The following is a 20,392-nucleotide window of genomic DNA, read 5'->3' as shown; positions in this document are numbered from 1 at the left end:
ACTCCTTTCCCAATTTTGAACCAATCGGTTGTTCCATGTCTGGTTCTTCTTACTGTTGCTTCTTGACCCTCGTACAGGTTTCTCAGGAGACAGGTAAGGTGGTCTGGTACTCCCACCTCTTTAATTTGCCAGAGTTTGTTGTGATCCACACAATCAAAGGCTTTAGCGTAGTGAATGAAGCAGAAAGAGACGCTTTTCTGGAATTCTCTTGCTTTCTCCATGATCCAGCAAATGTTGGCGATTTGATCTCTAGTTCCTCTGCCTCTTCGAAACCCAGCTTGTACTTCCGGTAGTTCTCGGTTCACATACTGCTGAAGCCTAGCTTGTAGGATTTTGAGCATAACCTTGCTGGCATGTGAAACGAGCGCAATTGTACGGTAGTTTGAACACTCTTTGGCGTTGCCCTTCTTTGGAATTGGAATGTAAACTGACCTTTTCCAGTCCTGTGGCCACTGTTGAATGTTCCAAATTTGTTGGCATACTGAATGCAGCACTTTAACAGCATCATCTTTTAGGATTTTAAATAGCTCAGCTGGAATACTGTCATCTCCGCTAGCTTTGTTGTTACTAATGCTTCCTAAGGCCCACTTGACTTCACTCTCTAGGATGTCCGGCTCAAGTTCAGTGACTGCACTATCATGGCTATCAGGGACATTCAGATCTTTCCTGTATAGTTCTTCTGTGTATTCTTTCCACCTCTTCTTAATCTCATCTGCTTCTTTTAGGTCCCTGCCTTTTTTGTCCTTTATCATGCCCGTCTTTGCACAAAACGTTCCCTTGATATCTTCAATTTTCTTGAAGAGATCTCTAGTCTTTCCCATTCTATTGTTTTCTTCGATTTCTTTGCATTGTTCATTTAAGAAGGCCTTCTTGTCTTTCCTTGCTATTCTCTGGAAATCTGCATTCTGTTGAGTATATCTTCCCCTTTCTCCCTTGCTTTTCACTTCCCTTCTTTCCTCAGCTACTTGTAAAGCCTCATCAGACAGCCACTTTGCTTTCTTGCATTTCTTTTTCTTTGGAATGGATTTAGTTACTGCCTCCTGAACAATGTTACGGACCTGCGTCCATAGTTCCTCAGGCACTCTGTCTATAAAGTCTAATCCCTTAAATCTATTCGTCACCTCCACTGTATATTCATAGGCACTAATTAGTTGGCTTGAAAACAGAATTATTGGTCTCAATGGCTATTAGTCATGACAGCTAAATATGTTTTATTTGTTTACATGCTGCCCTATAACAAAAGTTCTCTCTGTGGCTTACAACATCAAACAATGTCATGGTCTATGTCAGGCCATGTCAGGGGTGGGGTGCCTCTTTCAGCCTGAGGGGCGAATTCCATTTTGGAGAAGCTTGCAGGGACCTCATTCCAGTGGTGGATGGGGCTTAGGGCGTGGGGCCCAAAATACGAAGCATGCCAGCATATTGTAACTTAAAGATCTTTTTGGAATGGGCAAAGGACTGTAAAAAGCCAGGAAACCACCAATCAGTGGCTGGGAGGAAAAGGGTGGTGCCAGGGAAAAGGGAGGGGCCAGTTGGCAGGGCTGGCCCAAGACATTTTGTTGCCTGAGGCAAAGGACAAGATGGCGCTTCCTCCCATTCTAGGTACAAAATCTGACTGAACTGGCAGATGAATCTGTCTTCAGTACTAATGATGGGACAATGTTCTCCGCTGAACTTGAAGGCAGCAAGCTAATTTAGGGGGTCCAGAGTGGGCCACAAAGCACACAATTCTCTCTTTGAACACCTTACTACTGCCTCCCAGCACCTTTCACCTGAGGCAACTACCTCACCCTGCCTAATGGTAGGGCCAGCCCTGCCATCTGGAGACCCCAGGAGGGCCAAATTTGGTCTCCAGGCCTGAGGTTGCCTACCCTAGCTTTTGTGATTAGCAGTCCAGTGGACGTGGAAGTCTGCCTTGGCTCTCACATGAAAATTCCTCCCTGTATTTGGTTTACAGCCTTATGTCCAAGTGCAGAGGAGGGATGGTGAAGCTGACATCTCTGCACCACTGTCTCAGGTGTTAGAAGGGGGGCTGGATGTGTGCAGTGGAAATCTGTTTACCTTTTCAATCGAAAACTCTCGGATTGTTGTGTCCCTCACACAGTACCTGGGCACCCCAACTGCAACAATGTTGCTGAAGCGCTGGATCTCATGAATCACAGCGTTCGTGTAGGGAAGATTCTTGCGATTTTCATAGTATATCATTTGGCCAGGAGTCAGAATGGCATCTATCTCCTTCTGGACTTTTGCTGAGGAAAAACAAACATATTATTTATACATAGAATCAGAAATGTTATTGTTATGCAGCCATTGGCCTTAACAAAGGGAAATATATTTTAACAGGGCAATCTGCAGAATTAATCTGTTTCCCACTACCACCACCACCCCAAAAAACAACAAAAAATTCCCGTGATCTTCCTAGCAGCAAGAGCAAGATTTGCCATGTACCTTGGAATGTAAGGGTCATCATCTCAAAACAGCAGACAAAGTTTAACAATATGAGGAAAATAATCCTACTGGTGTATCAGATACCTCAAGAACCTTTCTCAGATCACTACAAGCAGGACAGTAGAGAACATAATGGACAATATACTGTATCTCTCTTGTACCACAAAAACAAAAACATTGCTTTGTGGGGATTTGATTATATTTACCCTCCAACCAAGCAGAGGGCAACATCCGGAATCTGCTGCAACAAAGGCCTGTCAAAGTGGCACATATTAAATCCTGAAATACACAGCCAGACCAGAGTTACCCATAAACAGCTTAAACCAGAAAGAGCTTCTAGCTTGTCTGGGATTTTTAAAGATCAGACTCTGCATCAGCCACAATTATCTTCGTTTTGATCTTATCCTTATTTAAGTGTACAGAGGACAGTTCATAACTAGGAAAAGAAGCTTTAACAATACCCAAACTGGACTGAAACCAATTACCCTTAATCATTTTTTCTAAAAACAAACAAACAAAAAACAACATTTCTTTGTGAGCTGATGATCATCCATGGTCACCAATCTAAACCAAAGGTTTTGTCAGGAGCGCCCTAGCTACCTCTTGCAGTCCCCACCAATAGCCAACTCAGGACACAGACGACGAGGAATTCTTTCCGAGACTTTATTCCTTTATTACTTTATGACTCTTTCAGATACTAATCACTAGCGACAAAGCAAGGAACAGCACTGGGGAAAGATTGCAGAGTAGCCTAAGCTCCAGGTAAGGCAGTTGGTCCCCGTTTAAAGGAGAACCACGGGAAGACCCTGAACTTATGGGCTAGGGAGAGATCCTCCCTCTTTCCCTTGGGTCCTCGGGACGCGACCGTTGTTTGCGCGCCAAGCGAGCGCTACACCTCCTTTCGGCGCCCTCCATCTGTCATCGCTCCCTGCATCTGCGCCGAGCGTCCAGCAAGCCCCCCTCCAGTGCTCTCTCACTGCCAGGGTCACTATCTATCCCAGGAATGCTGGCAGGAGGAATCTCTGCCAGCTGCTGTGCTTGTGAGAGATGAGCGAGCTCCTCTCCCACGGATTGCTGCTCCTCCTCAGAATCAGAACTGCTCTGGGGCTCTATTGGCTCAGTTTCCACCCTGACAGGTTTACTAACACCTTATGTACCCTAGATTGAAATCAAGCCCAGTTCTACTCTTAGCACAGAAGCAGGAACTCCAGTCCTGCCCCTCTCCTCTCCTCACACGTTTCTGTTCCCCTGTACATGTGGAGGGTGACGGTCTGAGCATGGAGGCTCCCCACATAGTCCAAGGCCTGGAAAATTAGTGTCCTATATCCATGGATACAGGGGGCTCACCTGATCAGACGACCATCCTCCACATGTACAGGACAAGAGATGCGACGATAGAGGGGATGGGGAAGAGTGCTTCTCTCCTCATGCATTCGTTCCACATGGGAGGAAGAATGCCTGAAGAGATCTTAATTGATCTGTAATTCTGTGGATTACAAGCATCTCCCTTTTTGAAATTAGGTACCACTGACTACTATGCCAACCATCTACATTCAAGTATCTAAATGATTTAGCTGAAAGTGAAGCCCACCAAACTACCCTAAATTTAAACAGTTTCAGGAGTAACATATTGGCACCTGGGGAATTTTTTTAATTTACTGTCTTCCATAGCTGATGAAGTACCAAAAGACAATCTAAGAAGAGGTGTAGAAGTAGGACCCCCAGCCTTCAACAACAAGAAATCTTACTTAGTTTCCAACTGGTATCTGGAATGGTGTTTCTTCCCATATCAAGATCTGTTTCCAGTTTCCAATTCACCACTGTTGAAGTATGGATCTTTATATCATGTAAGACCAAAGATCCATATGTAATCAACAGAACATCCACCACCTCCCTTTTATGATCTTTAATTCAGTCCCTATTATTTCATACCATCCAATTATGAATAGTTAGAGAGTAAGGGGGAGGTTTCATAGGGGTGGGTGAGACCCATTTCATCTTTTCTTCTTCCTGAAGAATGTCCAGTTTTAGGATGTTTTGACTTATCCACCACACCAGTAATTGTCTTACCTAGATTCTTTTGGACCACACACTTCCTTATTCCCTGTGACATCAGCTTCTTCATTTTTATCTTGGTTTTCATTAGACATAGGTATGGACACAACTTTATCCACTTTTAGCCCAGGATTTCCGCCGTTATCTTCTAGATTTAGAGAGTCCCTTAACCAATTAATCGCTGTCCCACCCAATCATTGGATAGAGTGGCCAACTAAGGACTATCTTCATTCATATCCCTGTTCAGAGACCCACTCTGTACAGGGCAAACTTCTTGCGGAGAAGCCAATTTCAAAATAACATCCTTGACCAACAAACCAAAAACGTTTAAGGGAGCATCTACCCTTGACAACTACAGTTTAACCCTATGAAGCTCATCAAAAAGCTGTGTGCTGTACATACACACCAATTCCTTAATATTTCTAAAAACAAAGGTTGTGCAAAGCAAGGAGTTCTGGCCTTAAGTGTACTTGTAAATTCCCCCCGAGCAGACTATTAGGGGAACAATTTAAGATTTTGTCTACACTACAAGTAATATCTCAAGAGTCTGGTGATAAAAAAGAATGGAGTTCATTTACAACAGGGTCATCTAACAAGAACAAATTACTACAGGTAGACACATCTAAATCAAAACATGTAATTGAATGCCAAATAAAATATTTCTACCCTCCTCACAGACGAATTTCAATTACTTAAAATTTAAAAAAAAACTATGCAGCCCTCCTCCAAAGCTGTCTCCCCTAACACGACTCCAAATGCGACACTAAGTGCATGCTTTGTGTCACACTTTGTGCACCTGAAGGCACAACTTCTGGCTTGCTGAAATTTATAAGGCAGCCTGGGATTTTTCTCCTGCAGGTGAGTTGCTTCCAAAATGCACCTGCCTCCCAGTTCCAAGCAGAGCAAGGAAGTGACCCTACAAGGGGCAAGAAAGCACACTGTCTCTGCCAAGCTATACACAGAAGTATATGGGCTGACTACTACAGCTAGGGTTGGATGAGAATGAAGGTGCTCACCCTGAAAAACCAACTATGCCCCTGAATGCTCAGAAATTCTGGAGCGGGGTAGGGTTCTGAGGGTTCATCTGTAATGCCCAAAGGTTGCAATGGCTTGGTTGGACAGGTTGGGATGTCATTTCTAGACAACAAGTGGCCCATGCTGACCTGTAATGCACGCTTTGATCTATATTAGTATTTGCTTGCTTTGTAACAGAGTGAATTCAAGCACCTCATTACCTGATACATCACCTAATCATCACCCACCAGTGAAGATCCAACCATAAAGTGCCAACACAAGTGGTCTGAGTGGACGACCATAGCCTGGACCCACCCAGTATCTTAAGAGGTAAGCAATATCACATCGCTTGGACCACCTTGGCCCATCTTTCTGGGAGCAAACAGTATAAAATGCCCAATAGTAGCCTATAGGTTTCTCCATTCCAAGCCATCCATAATTTGAGAGGCTTCTGAAGATCACATTCATGCACCTCCAACCCCTAGACATCTGCCTCCACATTTGGGGGGCTTGATTACCCCAACAGTTGTGGTGTCAGAAGCTTAGTCAGATAACTTGGTAGCACGGAACATCTTTTATCAGCTCAGGCTGATATACCAGCTATGTTCTTAGCTGGACAGAGTTAGCCTAGCTACAGTTATCCATGCTCTGATAACCTCTCCTCTGGATTACTGCAATGCTCTATACGTGGGGCTGCCTTTGAAAAAGTCAGGAAACCTCAGCTGGTCCAAAATAGGGCACTAAGATTGTTAACATGGACTGGCCAACATGATCATATCATGCCAGTACTTTTCCATCTGCACTGGCTGCCAGCCCATGTCCAGGCCCAATTCAGAGTGCTGGCATTAGCATTCAAAGCCCTAAACAGCTTGGGCCAGGTTCCCTGAAGGATAGTCTCCTCCCATATGTACCTGCCCAGACACTAAGATAATACTTAGCAATCCTTCTCTGGGAGCCCCCGCCAAAGGAAGTGAGGTGGGTACCTACCAAGAAGAGGGCCTTTTCTGCTTCGCATCCCAGTTGTGGAATCTGCTTCCCAGAGAGACTCACCTGGTGCCTACATACTCTTTCTGGCACTGGGTGGCCTTTTTATTTTCACAGGCATTTTGGTCTTTTAGTTCTGTTGCTTTAAATGTGTCACTGTATTTTAAATCCTTGCATTGCTGCTAGGTTTGATCTTGGTTTTTACTTTTATTTTATACTGTAATTTTAAATGTTTAAACTTTTATAATGTAGTTTATGTAGTATTTTATGGTTTTAATTGTTGTGAACTGCCCGGAGAGCTTCAGCTATTTGGCGGTACAGAAATGTAATAAACAAAGAAACAAACAAACATGATATCTGTGTAGCTTTTAATGCTAGATTCGTTATTTAGTAAAAATTGTAGCAACCAAGAGACATATTGACTCATGTGTGCAGTGCCTTTAGTTACGGGCATTCAATAAAGCAGAGGTAGGCAACCTGTAGGCAAATGTTTTGGCCTACAATGCCCACCATCCCTCACTATTGGCTATGCTGACTAGGGCTGATGGGAGTTGTACGCCAAAACATCTGGAGGGCCACAAGCTGTCCACTTCCACAATAAACCATTAAACTGCATTCTGAGTACCACCTACCCAGAAGGAAAGGTAACTGTAAAGGGTAACGCGCACAATATAGTAGCTAGCTGCCTATATGCTCATTTAAGTTATTGCAATGAGCTGTGCACAGGGCTGTCTTTGAAGACCATTTGGAAACGAGCGTTAGTGCAAAGTGCAGCAGTGCATTTATTAACTGGGATCAGTTGCATGGAATGCATTAAGCCCAGTTTTGGAACAGCTCCACTGAGCACAATTCAAAGTAACCTGTAACTTCCTAAATGGCTTCAGACCAGGATACTTAACAGACAGTTTGTTCCTGCATGAACCTGGACAGCTGTTAAGATCACCCTCAGAGGGAAAGGTTTGTAGCTTAGTGGTGGAGTACAAGTTTCTCATCAAGAAAGTCAACTTCTTGACCAATGGTCTGACGCCATATAATGCAGGTTCCTAAGCCCGGCTCCATCTCCCCGCTACCACAAATGAAAATAAGGTAGGTGGTGACTGGAGATATGGACTTTTCAGTTGTAGCACCATCGTTATCGGGCTCTCACCCCAGACAGGTTCATCTGGTGCATCCTTTATTTTGTTTTCAGCATCAGGTGAAATGTCGTGTCCCCCCCCCCCCCCGGTCTTTTGATGTTAATTCTGTATTGACTTCATCATGCATTTTTAAAATATGGCTGCAATGCTGTTTTTTTATTGCTGTGCTTTGTGAAGTTTTATTGACTGCTATTGGTTTTATAGATTTACTAGTTTTATGTAACCCACTTTGGGAGCTCTGTCAGCCGCAGAGCATGATAAAAATATATAAACTAAATATATACAATGCTGGTGCGCAGGAGAAAAGTCCAACATTGTGTACATGAGCTCTACTGTCTTTTTACCTGAGGAAGGGGGAAAATGAGGCAGTTGCCTGCTGGAAGAAGCCGAACTACTCAGAGGGGAAGCTCTGTTTTACAGGGGGTGGAAGCACTACGAACCACCTAGTATTCCCAAGACAATAATCTTTCATTAATGCCTTGACCCAGTTTCCTTTGCTTTATTTGATATAATGGCAGTTATCATATTCTACCCACCTCCCACTTTGTGACTGCTTGGAATAAGCATTAGTCATTTTCTGGATCCCTTATTACACAACACAAAACAATAATGACAATAATACTTACAGCACAGCCAAAACTCTCTATATTGGACAGCATTCCTATGGTCCCCGGGCGAACATCCCAGGCACCATAGGATAGCTTGGAAAACCCCTTCCAAGGTCAGAGACAGCACTCTCAGACAGGGGAGTCAAAGTTCCACACACCCCACCACAGCCACCTCACAGCAGGCATGGAGAGAACCACACTGACTGCCTCTCCAAGGTAACAAAATCAACCTTGGAGAAGGGGAAAAGGGGGTGTTCCTGTGAGCAAGGAGGGGAGGGGAATGGAGAGGCCAGAATAAGATTTCTTCTGAGCCTCCTCCGGCCTCCTTCCCTCCCCCTCCCTACTACCCACACTAGATGGGCTGAAAAGCCCATCTAACAAAAATAAAGGAGTTTGGAGGACAGAGAGGCAAAAATTGCCTCCGCCATTCCTCCTGCCCTGCCAGCTTCAGCCTGGTAGGGCACAGGAATCATGGAAGCTTCCACATTTCCACATTTAACACCTTGAGGTGTTAAAACATTTAAGAGCAGCATGAGGTCCCAGTTTTCAAATGAATATGAGTAGGATCGCAAGTAAACTCAGTGAATAGAAAATGCCTTACCTCGCTCAAAGTGTAAAGTCTAAATAATTTAGTATGGAAAACATCTTCAGCACATTCTTCCAAACATAACATGATTTACTATGTAAAGACCCTTGAACTTGTGGTAGCATTTTAGTCTCTCTCTGTCACTCAAAAGGTTCAGCAGCTGTACACATAGCATTATCAGTTGCAGGATTCCAAAATGGTACAATATTAGGACGCCTTGTTCTTCTCTCACCTTGGATGTCTGGATGGAGCACCATATAGAGCAATGCCCAGTAGAGGGTGGTGCTGGACGTCTCTGTCCCACCCAGGAAGAGGTCAAATATACTATGTACCATGTTCTTTTCATTATAGGGTGGTCTCGGCTGGTCTTTCGTCTGCAGGAGAACAGACAGGGAAGCGGCACATGACATTTGCATGTGGCTGTGAAATGTCTGTGGCTTGCGGCATTCACAAGGTGCATCTTTCAGCAGAAAACACGTTAGTTGAGGATGGGGCGCTTGCTTGCAGCAGGAGTGCTTCTGTCATGGGAGCACTCCTGCTCAGATCACACCAGGGAGGAATGGTTCAGCCCGCTCTGAGCAGCCCTGCACCCTGCATGCACCCCACCCTGCCCTCTTCCACCTCCTACATCCTCTCCCTCCCCCAAGGGGGAAAAAACCCTCTGCCCGGGGAAAGGGATAGCAGGCAGGGGAAGGCTCTGGAGAACGGAGGAGAGGCTCAGCCATTCACTCCTCTGGGCCTCAGAGCCCCGGCGGGCCTCTCCTGCTGCAGGAAACGACACTCTGAGTATGTTATCCTGCAAGGGAAGATGGGAGTTATAGCCCAACCCCATCATACCCACTCAGTGTCAGGACCCTCTTCTGTTCACCAGAGCCCTCCGCCACTTGCTACCCCCATCCATCGCACCTCAAATGCTCTGCAGATGGCACCCCTCGCGAGGTTCTGGCCATTCCGGAGTAACACTTGTGGGCCGCAACAAGATTTTTGAGCAAGCCCTTGGATTCATTTATTATTTGTTTATGTCCCGCCATTCTGCCAAGGAATGGCACTCAAGGCAGCTAACAATAACATCTGGATTGAAACAAAACCTTACTTAAAACATAACACCGAGTGCCAATTGCTGCAGGTGGTGAACGGTGCCAGGAGCAGACACTTGTGGGCCCTTGGGAAGTCAGTCTCAATGGGTCCCGTCCATGGGTGAGGCTGCCTTCTCCCCGCCGTTGCCACCAGCTGCGATTGCTCTTCATCCTCTTTCCCATCATGCTTCTGCTCACTGGCATGACAGGCAGAGAGCCAGGAGCAAGCAGACAGTGGCATCTGCTGCTGCTCCTCCTTTCCCTGCCACTGTTGTCTGGGCCAGAGCGAGAAGCAGATGAATGAGCAGGTTGGGAGGAGAAGGAGCAGCAGCAGCAACTCCAGGGGGCTCTAGTCAGGGCACCCCTGCTGCGGCATGGGCCCTCGGCAAGTGCCCAGCCATGCCTACCCATGATGCCCACCCTGGTGGTCAGACCTCTGTTAAAACAAAAATTCCCTGAACCCCACGGCATTGGATCATTTCTGGTCAGTCTCCAGCATCCCATTCTTGGGCAGGGTGTTGGAGCATGCAGGGACTTCTCAGTTCCTGGAATTTCTGGATGAGGCAGTTTATCTCATTCTATTTCATTATGGCACCAGGCCCATTTATGGGACAGAGAATGCTTGGGTCACCTTGGTGGAAAATCTGTGCCAGGAACTGGACACCGAGAATGTGACCCTGATGCTTCTGCTGGACCTTTCAGAAGCTTTCATTACCATCAAACACTGTATCCTTCTGAGGTGTCTGTCTGGGAGGCCCTGTTATGTGGTGGCTCTAGTCCTCCTTGGAAGGCCGATTTCAGAAGGTGGCACTGGGGGATTCCCCCAGTGATCTTTCCATCTTTTTTCCTGCCATGGAAAATCCATCAGGAAAGAAATGTCGGAATAGCTGCACCACGCCTTCTGACGGTTAATGATAGGACCCCTCTGTCTGATGCACCCTGAGAGATAACAGCTTGCACCCACAGAGTTTATCCCATTGCCAGTATTTGAGCCAGTGACTTCCTGGTTCAGAGTCACTGTACCACAGTATCTCTCCACTACTGCTGCCTGTCATAACTAAGTGACAAGATGGTAAAAGTTCTCGTCATAAACAGAGCAGCCACTCACTTTCTCTATCTGAGCAAGGTAAAAATCAATGAAGTCTTGCAGCTCATCTGGAACACCAGAGTCCTGGTGCTTCTTGATCTCCTTCCTTATGAATGAGTGCACAAAGTCACGGGCGCGCAATACCTTCTGGTGACGTCCTGGGATATGGCACAGAAGCCAGGGGAAAAGATCATAGATCTGGAAAGGAGACATAATAGATGCAGGTGCTGAGAAACAAGCTGACGTCAACACGACCCTAGAGATTTCTCCCTGAATGCTCAGGCTAGCTGGGAAGGCCTTGTTCTGGGTCTCACTGGCAATGGAGGTTGAGAGGATGGCTACAGGGAGGTGCATCTTGGATGGAAATCTCTCCTTACACAGGCCTGACAGGCCCACTCTCTTTTAACCTTGGGTCAGTTAAGGCCCAGCTGTTGCAGAAAGCCTTTGAGATCGTGGGTTGCTGCAGTTGCTGCTGTCTTATGAATTGTCTTCTTGTTCTTCTTGAGAATTTTCCCAGGCCTACGAGGCAAACAGGTGGAGGCTAGGTGGAGGTGGAGGCATTTACACATCACCAAAAAAGAGGACAAAAGAGGGACAGGATTTGCATATTTAATGTATATGTATAGATACCAATTTGGAAAGAATTGCTAGGATTTAAATAGAGATCTAATACATCTCACCATAGTGGGGACTGTGACCTGTGTGTCACAGTCCCCACTATGTGGGGACTGTGTGGGGACAGTCCCCACAGGTGACCTGTGTGTCTGCTGAGTCTACCACCTGGTACTTAGTGCGGATGAGCAACTTCAGTGCCCCTATTCTCTATCGTTATGGTTCATTATCTTTAAACTGGAAGTGAACTAGACCGAGAGTCAAACAGATGCCCTCAAACACAGTATTCTCTTTTGACAACCATTCAGATAGAGGACTGTCCTCCATGAAGTAGGAGATATGGCCACCCTATGTAGGGCCTTCTCATTGGCCACTCCTAGGCTCTGGAACTCCCTTTCAAAGGAGGCTAGGTTGCTTCCTTCCACTGTCAGGCAAACACGTTTGGCGGGGGGCTCCTTTATAAAGAAATGACATCAACGATTTAGCACAATGATATTAAGAAATAATTTCTTATAGGATCACACCTGCACGAGTTTGTTATGCCTAACACTAGAAAGTGCTGTCAGTTCCTATTTCAGAAGGGGGAAATGAATATATGTATGTATGTATGTATGAAGATGCCATTACACCTCAATCTGCAATTCTAGGCACAGTTACTCAAGAGTAAAGCCCACTGAACTCAGTGGGACAGACTTCTGAGTAAACATGCCTCAGATTGCACTGCATGGTAACTGATTCTGTTTTTATTAAACATACTTTTTGTATTAATGGATTATTTTATATAGGTTGTGCACTGGAAAGTTGGGGAATAAGTCTTCAGAAAGAACAAGTAAGCGTCAAAGAAGGAAGACATTCTTGTATCAGATTTAGCGATCACATTCCTGGATTCTGGCCACTCCCCCTCCCCTCCCTGCCCATCAGAACGCCCCTCTTTTTGACTTCTGCAAGGGCATCCAGCGTTGCTACTGTGACCTTGGAAAGCAGCCGGCATGGTTCTTTCTGCAATAGCTGCAAGGGGGCAGGGGAGGGGGAGGGATCCGATATAGGATTCTCCCCCCTGAGGTCAAAGGAGTATCTGTGGCTTCGGAGAGGGAATCTGAAATATTGCATGGTCCCTGGGTCACTCTCCCAGAAACCATAGGATCGCTCTGCCCATGATCAATGTGCTTTAAAGCCACCAAGATGCCGTTCAGTCTGCCTTTTGAAGCAAGCCAGGTTCATGTTTCCCAGACCCATGGGCTGACCAGAATGCAGTTAACCTTCAGTGTTCACACTTCTCCAAATTTCGCACAACAGCTCTCAACTCTGGAAAATGTACCAAAATTAGGGATGGCCATCGCAAGGAAATCCAACTCTTGTGGGGCTCATCAGATTTCCCCAGAGCCCCTGGCTCAGCTTGCATTTGTGAGCCAAGCCACAAGCAAACTCTGAGAACTTAATCAGGGTTTTTTTCTACCATCACCATTTCCACAGGATCCCCAGCGTGCTTAAGATGCACAGATTGTGGATGTAATGTGCTTCCTTTGTGCATACTGTGGCTGCAATTTGCTTAATTTGCTGAAGCTGCACCTGCAATTCTCTTAATTTGCACAAATTACAGTCACAATTTGTGCAAATGGCAATTTTAGAAGGAAAAAAGGCCCCGAAAATCCACGAGTTGGCCTCACGTGATGCAATTGAGTCGGCTAGCTCATGGGCGGCTGAGGTGCTGAAAGCTCAGCCTTCACCCCTGAATGGATTCGTACAACATCCCAAATCAAAATGCATATAAAGATGCCTATTTTACAGTGAAGTGTATACAAAAGTTAACATTTTAGGGTAAAATGCTTATAAAGTGTATTTTGGGGATGTATATTTTGTGAAAAAATGCATTAAAATAATGCACATTTTTGTGCATTAAAAACACACACACACACACACACACACAGCAGATTGATGCAGAAATCTGACCAAAGAGGCTTATGAATGAACACATGTAAAACTCTTGTACACCGGAAAGAGGCTGATCTGTCCATCCCCACCAACACTATAGATAATTAAATTGTTAAAACCCAGTCCAGCATCCCAACTAAAAGTACTCTGAAACTGATGGGGTTTTAAGGCCCGCTTAAAAGCCTGTACTGAGGGAGGCAGATATATATCCCATGCGAGGGAGTTCTAGAAATCCCAAGCCACCACCAAAGCGGTCCTGTGTCTAATGCCGCACAAGAGATTCTTTCCTTAGCACAAACTGACCAGTAACACTAACATCCTAATTTCTGTATATTTTAGGGGAAATAATGGGTTTTTTTAAAAAAAATTGCTCACGTGATGTATGAGACAACCAGCAAAGGTGAATATGCACTCCATGGCTTCCAGCAACTCATGAAAGGTTTTGTCCTCATGGGAGAAGCGATGTCCAAAGACCACAGCACAGATCACATTTGAAATGGCAAGAGTGATGGCATAAGACGGATTCACAGGCTTTCCTACAAATGGAATGATGGGTGCCGAGTGTGAGCCAATCTTGCAAATACAGTACAGGATTTACATGTGAGAGCTGTGATCCCGGAAGACAAACATAAACTCGCAAAGTGGCCTTAGACAAGCTGCTTTCTTGAATCTGCAACCCTTACATCTGCATTATAATAGTGATATACCTTTCAGGGCTATAATGACAATTACTGAAACTAGAACTGCACGTCCCAGCCCTGTGGGTGAATGCTGCAGCAAGCAGCAGCTCCATATCTCCTCCTCTTCTCTCCATGATAAAATTGAGTATATCTCTGAAATGATGCCATCACCTTATTGAAATTAACATATTGCTGCAGCCCCCTTTGTGCTGTTATTCACAGAGAGCAGCACTGCTTGCAGGCCCTGGGCTGTGGCCCCAAGATCCAGCTCTCCCTGCACCACTGCCAGTGCCTGGCCCAAAGCCATCCAGCAAGCTTCACGGTTGAGTTGGGATGGGGACCTGGGTCTCCCCAATCTTTGTCTGATGCTCTTATGAGTCCCCTGGACTGCAAGGAGGTCAAACCAGTCCATCCTAAAGGAAATCAACCCTGAGTGCTCCTTGGAAGGACAGATACTGAAGCTGAAGCTCAAATATGGTGGCCACCTAATGTGAAGAGAAAACTCTCTGGAAAAGACCCTGATGCTGGGAAAGACTGAAGGCAAAAGGAGAAGGGGACGGCAGAGGATGAGATGGCTAGATAGCATCACCGATGCAACGAATATGAACTTGAGCACGCTCCGGGAGAGAGTGCAGGACAGGAAGGCCTGGCGTGCTATGGTCCATGGGGTCACGAAGAGTCGGACACGACTGAACGACTGAACAACAACAACTAACCACTGTGCCGACATATATGCCTGCTGGATTTGGGTGAGTGCAGATAACAGGGATGATTCCTCAGTTTAATCCAGGGACGTCACTCCATGTCTCTTACCACGCTCCTTTATGAGAGGATGTCGCGGCCCAAATGTTGCCAAATGAACTTGTTCTTGAAAGGCAATGAAGACATCTCAGCGTTCGGAGCCACTAGACTCCACTGCCTGCAGCCTTTCTTGTTATTTTAAAAAATTTCTTAAAGTCAGGGGCAGCTAGTCAGGCATGTACATGGTTGTTGTTCAGTCGTTCAGTCGTGTCCGACTCTTCGTGACCCCATGGACCATAGCACGCCAGGCCTTCCTGTCCTGCGCTCTCTCCCGGAGCATGCTCAAGTTCATATTCATTGCATCCGTGATGCTATCTAGCCATCTCATCCTCTGCCGTCCCCTTTTCCTTTTGCCTTCAGTCTTTCCCAGCATCAGGGTCTTTTCCAGTGAGTTTTCTCTTCGCATTAGGTGGCCAAAATATTGGAGCTTCAGCTTCATTATCTGTCCTTCCAATGAGCACTCAGGGTTGATTTCCTTTAGGATGGACTGATTTGACCTCCTTGCAGTCCAGGGGACTCGTAAGAGTCTTCTCCAGCACCACAGTTCGAAAGCATCAATTCTTCGGCGCTCAGCCTTCCTTATAGTCCAGCTCTCACAGCCATACATTACTACTGGGAAAACCATAGCTTTGATTAGACGGACCTTTGTGGGCAAGGTGATGTCTCTGCTTCTTACTATGCTGTCTAGGTTGGCCATAGCTTTCCTCCCAAGGAGCAAGCGTCTTTTAATTTCATGGCTACAGTCACCGTCTGCGGTGATCTTGGAGCCCAAGAAAGTAAAATCTGTCACTGCTTCCATTTCTTCCCCTTCTATATGCCAGGAAGTGATAGGGCCAGATGCCATGATCTTCGTTTTTTTAATGTTGAGTTTCAAACCAGCTTTTGCACTCTCCTCTTTCACCCTCAACAAGAGGCTCTTGAGATCCTCTTCGCTTTCTGCCATTAGGGTGGTATCGTCTGCATATCAGAGGTTGTTGATAATTCTCCCAGCAATCTTAATTCCGACCTCTGATTCATCCAACCCGGCATTTCTCATGATGTACTCTGCATATAAGTTAAATAAGCAGGGTGACAATATGCAGCCTTGTCGTACTCCTTTCCCAATTTTGAACCAATCGGTTGTTCCATGTCTGGTTCTTACTGTTGCTTCTTGACCCTCGTACAGGTTTCTCAGGAGACAGGTAAGGTGGTCTGGTACTCCCATCCCTTTAAGAATTTGCCAGAGTTTGTTGTGATCCACACAATCAAAGGCTTTAGCGTAGTCAATGAAGCAGAAAAAGATGTTTTTCTGGAATTCTCTTGCTTTCTCCATGATGCAGCGAATGTTTGCGATTTGATCTCTAGTTCCTCTGCCTCTTCGAAACCCAGCTTGTACTTCCGGTAGTTCTCGGTTCGCATACTGCTGAAGCCTAGCTTGTAGGATTTTGAGCATCACCTTGCTGGCATGTGAAATGAGCGCAATTGTGCGGTAGTTTGAACACTCTTTGGCGTTGCCCTTCTTTGGAATTGGAATGTAAACTGACCTTTTCCAGTCTTGTGGCCACTGTTGAGTGTTCCAGATTTGTTGGCATATTGAATGCAGCACTTTAACAGCTTATTTCATTCTTTTTTTACTTTTAAAATATATTACCCTTGTTTGCAGCACAATGTTGCTTATTCCCCAAGTAAATGTGTTTATCGTCAGGGTAGAAGACGCAAACTGCATTTTATTGCTGTCATTGTTGTTGCGCTATGATTTCAGTGAGTTTAAAATACAAAACAGCACGTGCTCAGAATATTTCTTTTTTCGTCAGGGTTGGCAAAGAGCTTTTCCATATTTGTGTTTTTTCCGCTAACCTATCAGGAATGTAGAAGCCACTGTAGGGCGTGGAATGGTGGGGGAGATGAGGAACGCATGATTCAGAACTGAAGTATTACACATGATTGTCTAAAGGGCCCCCATAGCACCATTACTTCTAGGGTTTAAAATTTCTTAGCTGCACCACTGGTCACTAATGCTATCTCTCAGCCTAATCTACCTCATAGGGCTGTTGTGAAGACAGAATTGACAGAGGGGTAATATGACCCTTCCCCCACCTGTGATTATTAGAACATCATCACTCTTCATAAATATTTTTACAACACCAAGTACTGAGTCTAGTCCCAGAATTTCAGTATCTCTATAATCTCTCAACTTCTTCCTTGAGGTAATACCTTAGAGTGAGTGTGTATGTGGAGGGAATACATCAACTATAACCTAAGCAACCACTTTATTATGGCACTGCCACCACCTTTCTCCTCGTGAGGAGAGAGCCTTCGATTTCTATGTGTGTGGGTGTCGATTCCTAGACTTTTGCCTTTTTCTTTCATAGCTCCATTTAACCCTTTTACTGGTAACAAACGAGACCTAGAATGGTGTGGTTTGAAAGAACAAATTAAAAACAAAACCTTATTTACATGGTATAAGATGTTTCAATGCGGTTTGAGTTTTGTGTGGTAAAAATTCTTTTTTCAAGTTTTTATTAACTCCTTACCTACTCTACCCTTTCTAATATTATAACACATCAAAATAATAAATATACCTCCCTCCACCTCCCAGGGGAATCTAGCCACCCCCAAAGCTAGAGCCCATTGCCTTAATCCTACCCCTTAGAAAGCCAAACCCTATGTCCCCCTTGAAAGAAAACCAAGTGCCTGTTATTCCCTCTCTCCCCAACTGAAAAAGCAACGGCCAACAGGAGACTCCATTTAAACCTGAACATTCTAACTCCCCCTCTCCCCTATTTACCTATTTACCTTTTTCTGGGAAAAGGATATGTTAGAATACATAAATCAAGCAAATAAACATTAAAATATACAATTAAACAACAAAACAAAATAGCATTTCATCACAGGTAGCATCATGTATGCTGCCTTGAGCAACTTGGAAGAAATATGAGATATTAATGTAATAAATGAACATAAATATGTATATGACATGGTCTTTTGTGCAGTTTTTTTAGTGCGTCTTATTAGAAGCCAATCTGATGACTCCAAACCAGGAAGTTTTGTCTCCATTTTCAGCTAAACGCACTTGTTTTTGTTTTGTTTTTTAGTATTTGAGAACAGGCTTCTTTCTGAAATGGGAAATAAACAGGACACACCATTTCTTTTCAGCTGTGCCATACCTTTAGTATCCCTAAAGATCTCCACCAGGTAGTAGGCTTCCTCTTGGACCCGGTACTCAAAGCTTCTCTTCCCCAAGCCCAGGGTCCTCAGGATCATCAGGGAAACTCGTCTCTGATTCTTCCACGACCTAGTAGTTGCCAGCAAAATACCTGAAAACATTGAAAATCAGCTATGGACATCTGCAGTTACTAATTATTAGCATTTGGATTGCAGAATCAGTCCCAGTAAATGGTATATGCAGTGGAGGCTGGTGGCTCCTATTTCAGTGGGGCAGTGATTCTGCTCTGGGTTTCAGTCAATGTAAGTCAATGATTTTTATCCAACTCCCCAGAAATCTAGGTAGCTTGTACACCTCACAAAGGAGATTCTCCATGCCAGGTTTCATATTGATAGGCTACATTATATTAATTTTATAAGAAGTCGAATGTTTGCACTTTATAGAGATAGAGGACTGAAAATGGATTCCACTTTAACTACTAGACAGACACTGCCGCAGCTGTGGGCTCCTTCACACAGAGCTTTATCCTGCTATTGAGATTGCTCACTCACAGAAGTTTGTGGGTCCTTTTCATGACTTCATCAACCTCCAGGGCACATCCAGAGGTATTTCCTGGTTATCCCATCTCAAAAAGATCCGGAAATAATCAACTATTTTTTTTTAAGTCGGATTGTTATGCTATTATAACAGCCACTAGATGGCGCTGTTTCATTGGGTTCTATAGAACCTTGGAAATTAAAAACTTCCCCTCAGCAATCATGCGGTCACTGTCTGGGAGCCCACGGTAAACATGGAAAGGCTCCACAATGGGAGGACTGCAGGTTTTTACTTTAATGTAAAGGCAGCTTGTATAATGAGAACATCTGCATAAAGGACATGAGCAACATTGCCCTGGGCTTCCTATGAAAGTGGGGTAACCTTACCTGTATTATTTGCCATAGCTTTGAAAAAAGGAAGCTGGGGCCGGCCCACAACATCTTCAGGGTGGGTGGTGAGACCATCCTTCACTGCTTGGAATCCAACCAGTATGACCGCAGGAACTGGGCCAAACCACAAAGTAAAGATGTTCCCGTAGGTTTTGGCCTCCTGTAGCAAAATAACAGGAAAACCCAGGAGAAGAATATTAAAAACCACACCCAGCCTTTCCGTGACTCTTGTCCTTTTTTTCTTGGCTAGGCCTGCACAACCTGTAACCCTCCAAACCAATCGTAGCCATGTAGGATTCCCCACAAGGGGCCCAGTAAACCTGGTTTGCTTTGCTGCCCGCATCAGAATGCGAAAACCGGGAGAATTGTCAAGTACCTGTCAGGGCGCGACACCAGGCACGGCTGCTAGGCTGCATTCCGTTTGGTTGACCACAGATGCTCTAGACCTGCGCCCGGCCCGGGGATAGCAGCTAGGCATTGCCAAAGAAGAAATGAATCACCGCAAAACAGGACACATTAACAGAAAAAAGTTGCTCCAACTTCTGGATCCCCATAAATGTCCATTTTTATATTATGTGGAATTAGATGAGTTGAGGCTATGCAGCCATACTCCACAGACAAGCTTGCTAACTCCTTGCTGACCCGCATTTCTAACCAATGCCATTCATTTTTTAACTGCTGTGGGAGAAAAGGCCTTTTCACCAGGCTTGAACCAAAGTCCCCAAGATGGAAAAGTATGAAGAATGTGGACACAAACAACTGGGTGAGAGAGTGGAATAGACATTCCTAAGCACAGATAAGAAAGACTCTAACTGACTCTAACTGCTATCTCATGAGGACAATGGACAATCAAAACCCTGTTGTTTCATGAGATAAGGAACTTCCTTGCAAAAATTTGCAAGTATTTGAGCTCAAGCTGTGCTTAGGGGTATATTCATGGATAGAAAGAAGCATCCTGTACATGTGATAAATGCCTGATGTGTGCATGACCAGCTTAAACCCTATGTGACTGGATATAGGTATCCTATGCTAACTTTTGATAGTCTAAGACCTTTGCTTAGTATTTTCTATGTATGTATTTGGTTTTCTTTATAAAGTATGTAACCTGTTCCCCCAGTTTGTAGTTCCTTGGCGAATTACCCATGTATACATGCTTATGAATAAAGTGTGATTTCAGATACATGACCACCAGCCTCATCCTTCGGGCAGGGATGGTTCTCACTCCCTTTTGTTTCTGCCACACTGCAAATATATTACTTTATTTATTTAAAATTATTTCAGGACCCCTTTGAGGGTAAAAGT

At 44.9% G+C, this 20,392-nt stretch overlaps 1 protein-coding gene across 2 annotated transcripts in view; it reads right to left on the bottom strand.

Moving 5' to 3' along the window:
* Nucleotides 1-19,821, bottom strand: part of LOC146351723 (cytochrome P450 2J4-like) — a 30,173-nt gene extending 10,352 nt beyond the window's left edge. The window contains exons 1-7 of one of the 2 annotated variants that reach the window (XM_084842098.1): nt 19,467-19,821; nt 19,088-19,250; nt 18,166-18,315; nt 13,914-14,074; nt 11,016-11,192; nt 9,064-9,205; nt 2,108-2,249 (exon numbers count right to left, since the gene is read on the bottom strand). In XM_084842098.1, coding sequence (XP_084698224.1) covers nt 2,108-2,249; nt 9,064-9,205; nt 11,016-11,192; nt 13,914-14,074; nt 18,166-18,315; nt 19,088-19,103 — 788 coding nt within the window. In that variant the 5' untranslated portion in view covers nt 19,104-19,250; nt 19,467-19,821. Of the gene's footprint in view, nt 1-2,061; nt 2,250-9,063; nt 9,206-11,015; nt 11,193-13,913; nt 14,075-18,165; nt 18,316-19,087; nt 19,251-19,466 lie in introns of both variants that reach the window. The other variant, XM_084842097.1, reaches the window with a different exon arrangement.
* Between the last annotated feature and the right edge of the window lie 571 nt (nt 19,822-20,392).

The sequence above is a fragment of the Heloderma suspectum genome, chromosome 3 (genome assembly GCF_057233095.1).
Source record: "Heloderma suspectum isolate Gila_16-S chromosome 3, 16-S_ref, whole genome shotgun sequence".
NCBI lineage: Eukaryota > Metazoa > Chordata > Lepidosauria > Squamata > Helodermatidae > Heloderma > Heloderma suspectum.
Note: the sequence above shows the minus strand (reverse complement) of the source record. Positions and strands in the feature narration are given on the sequence as shown.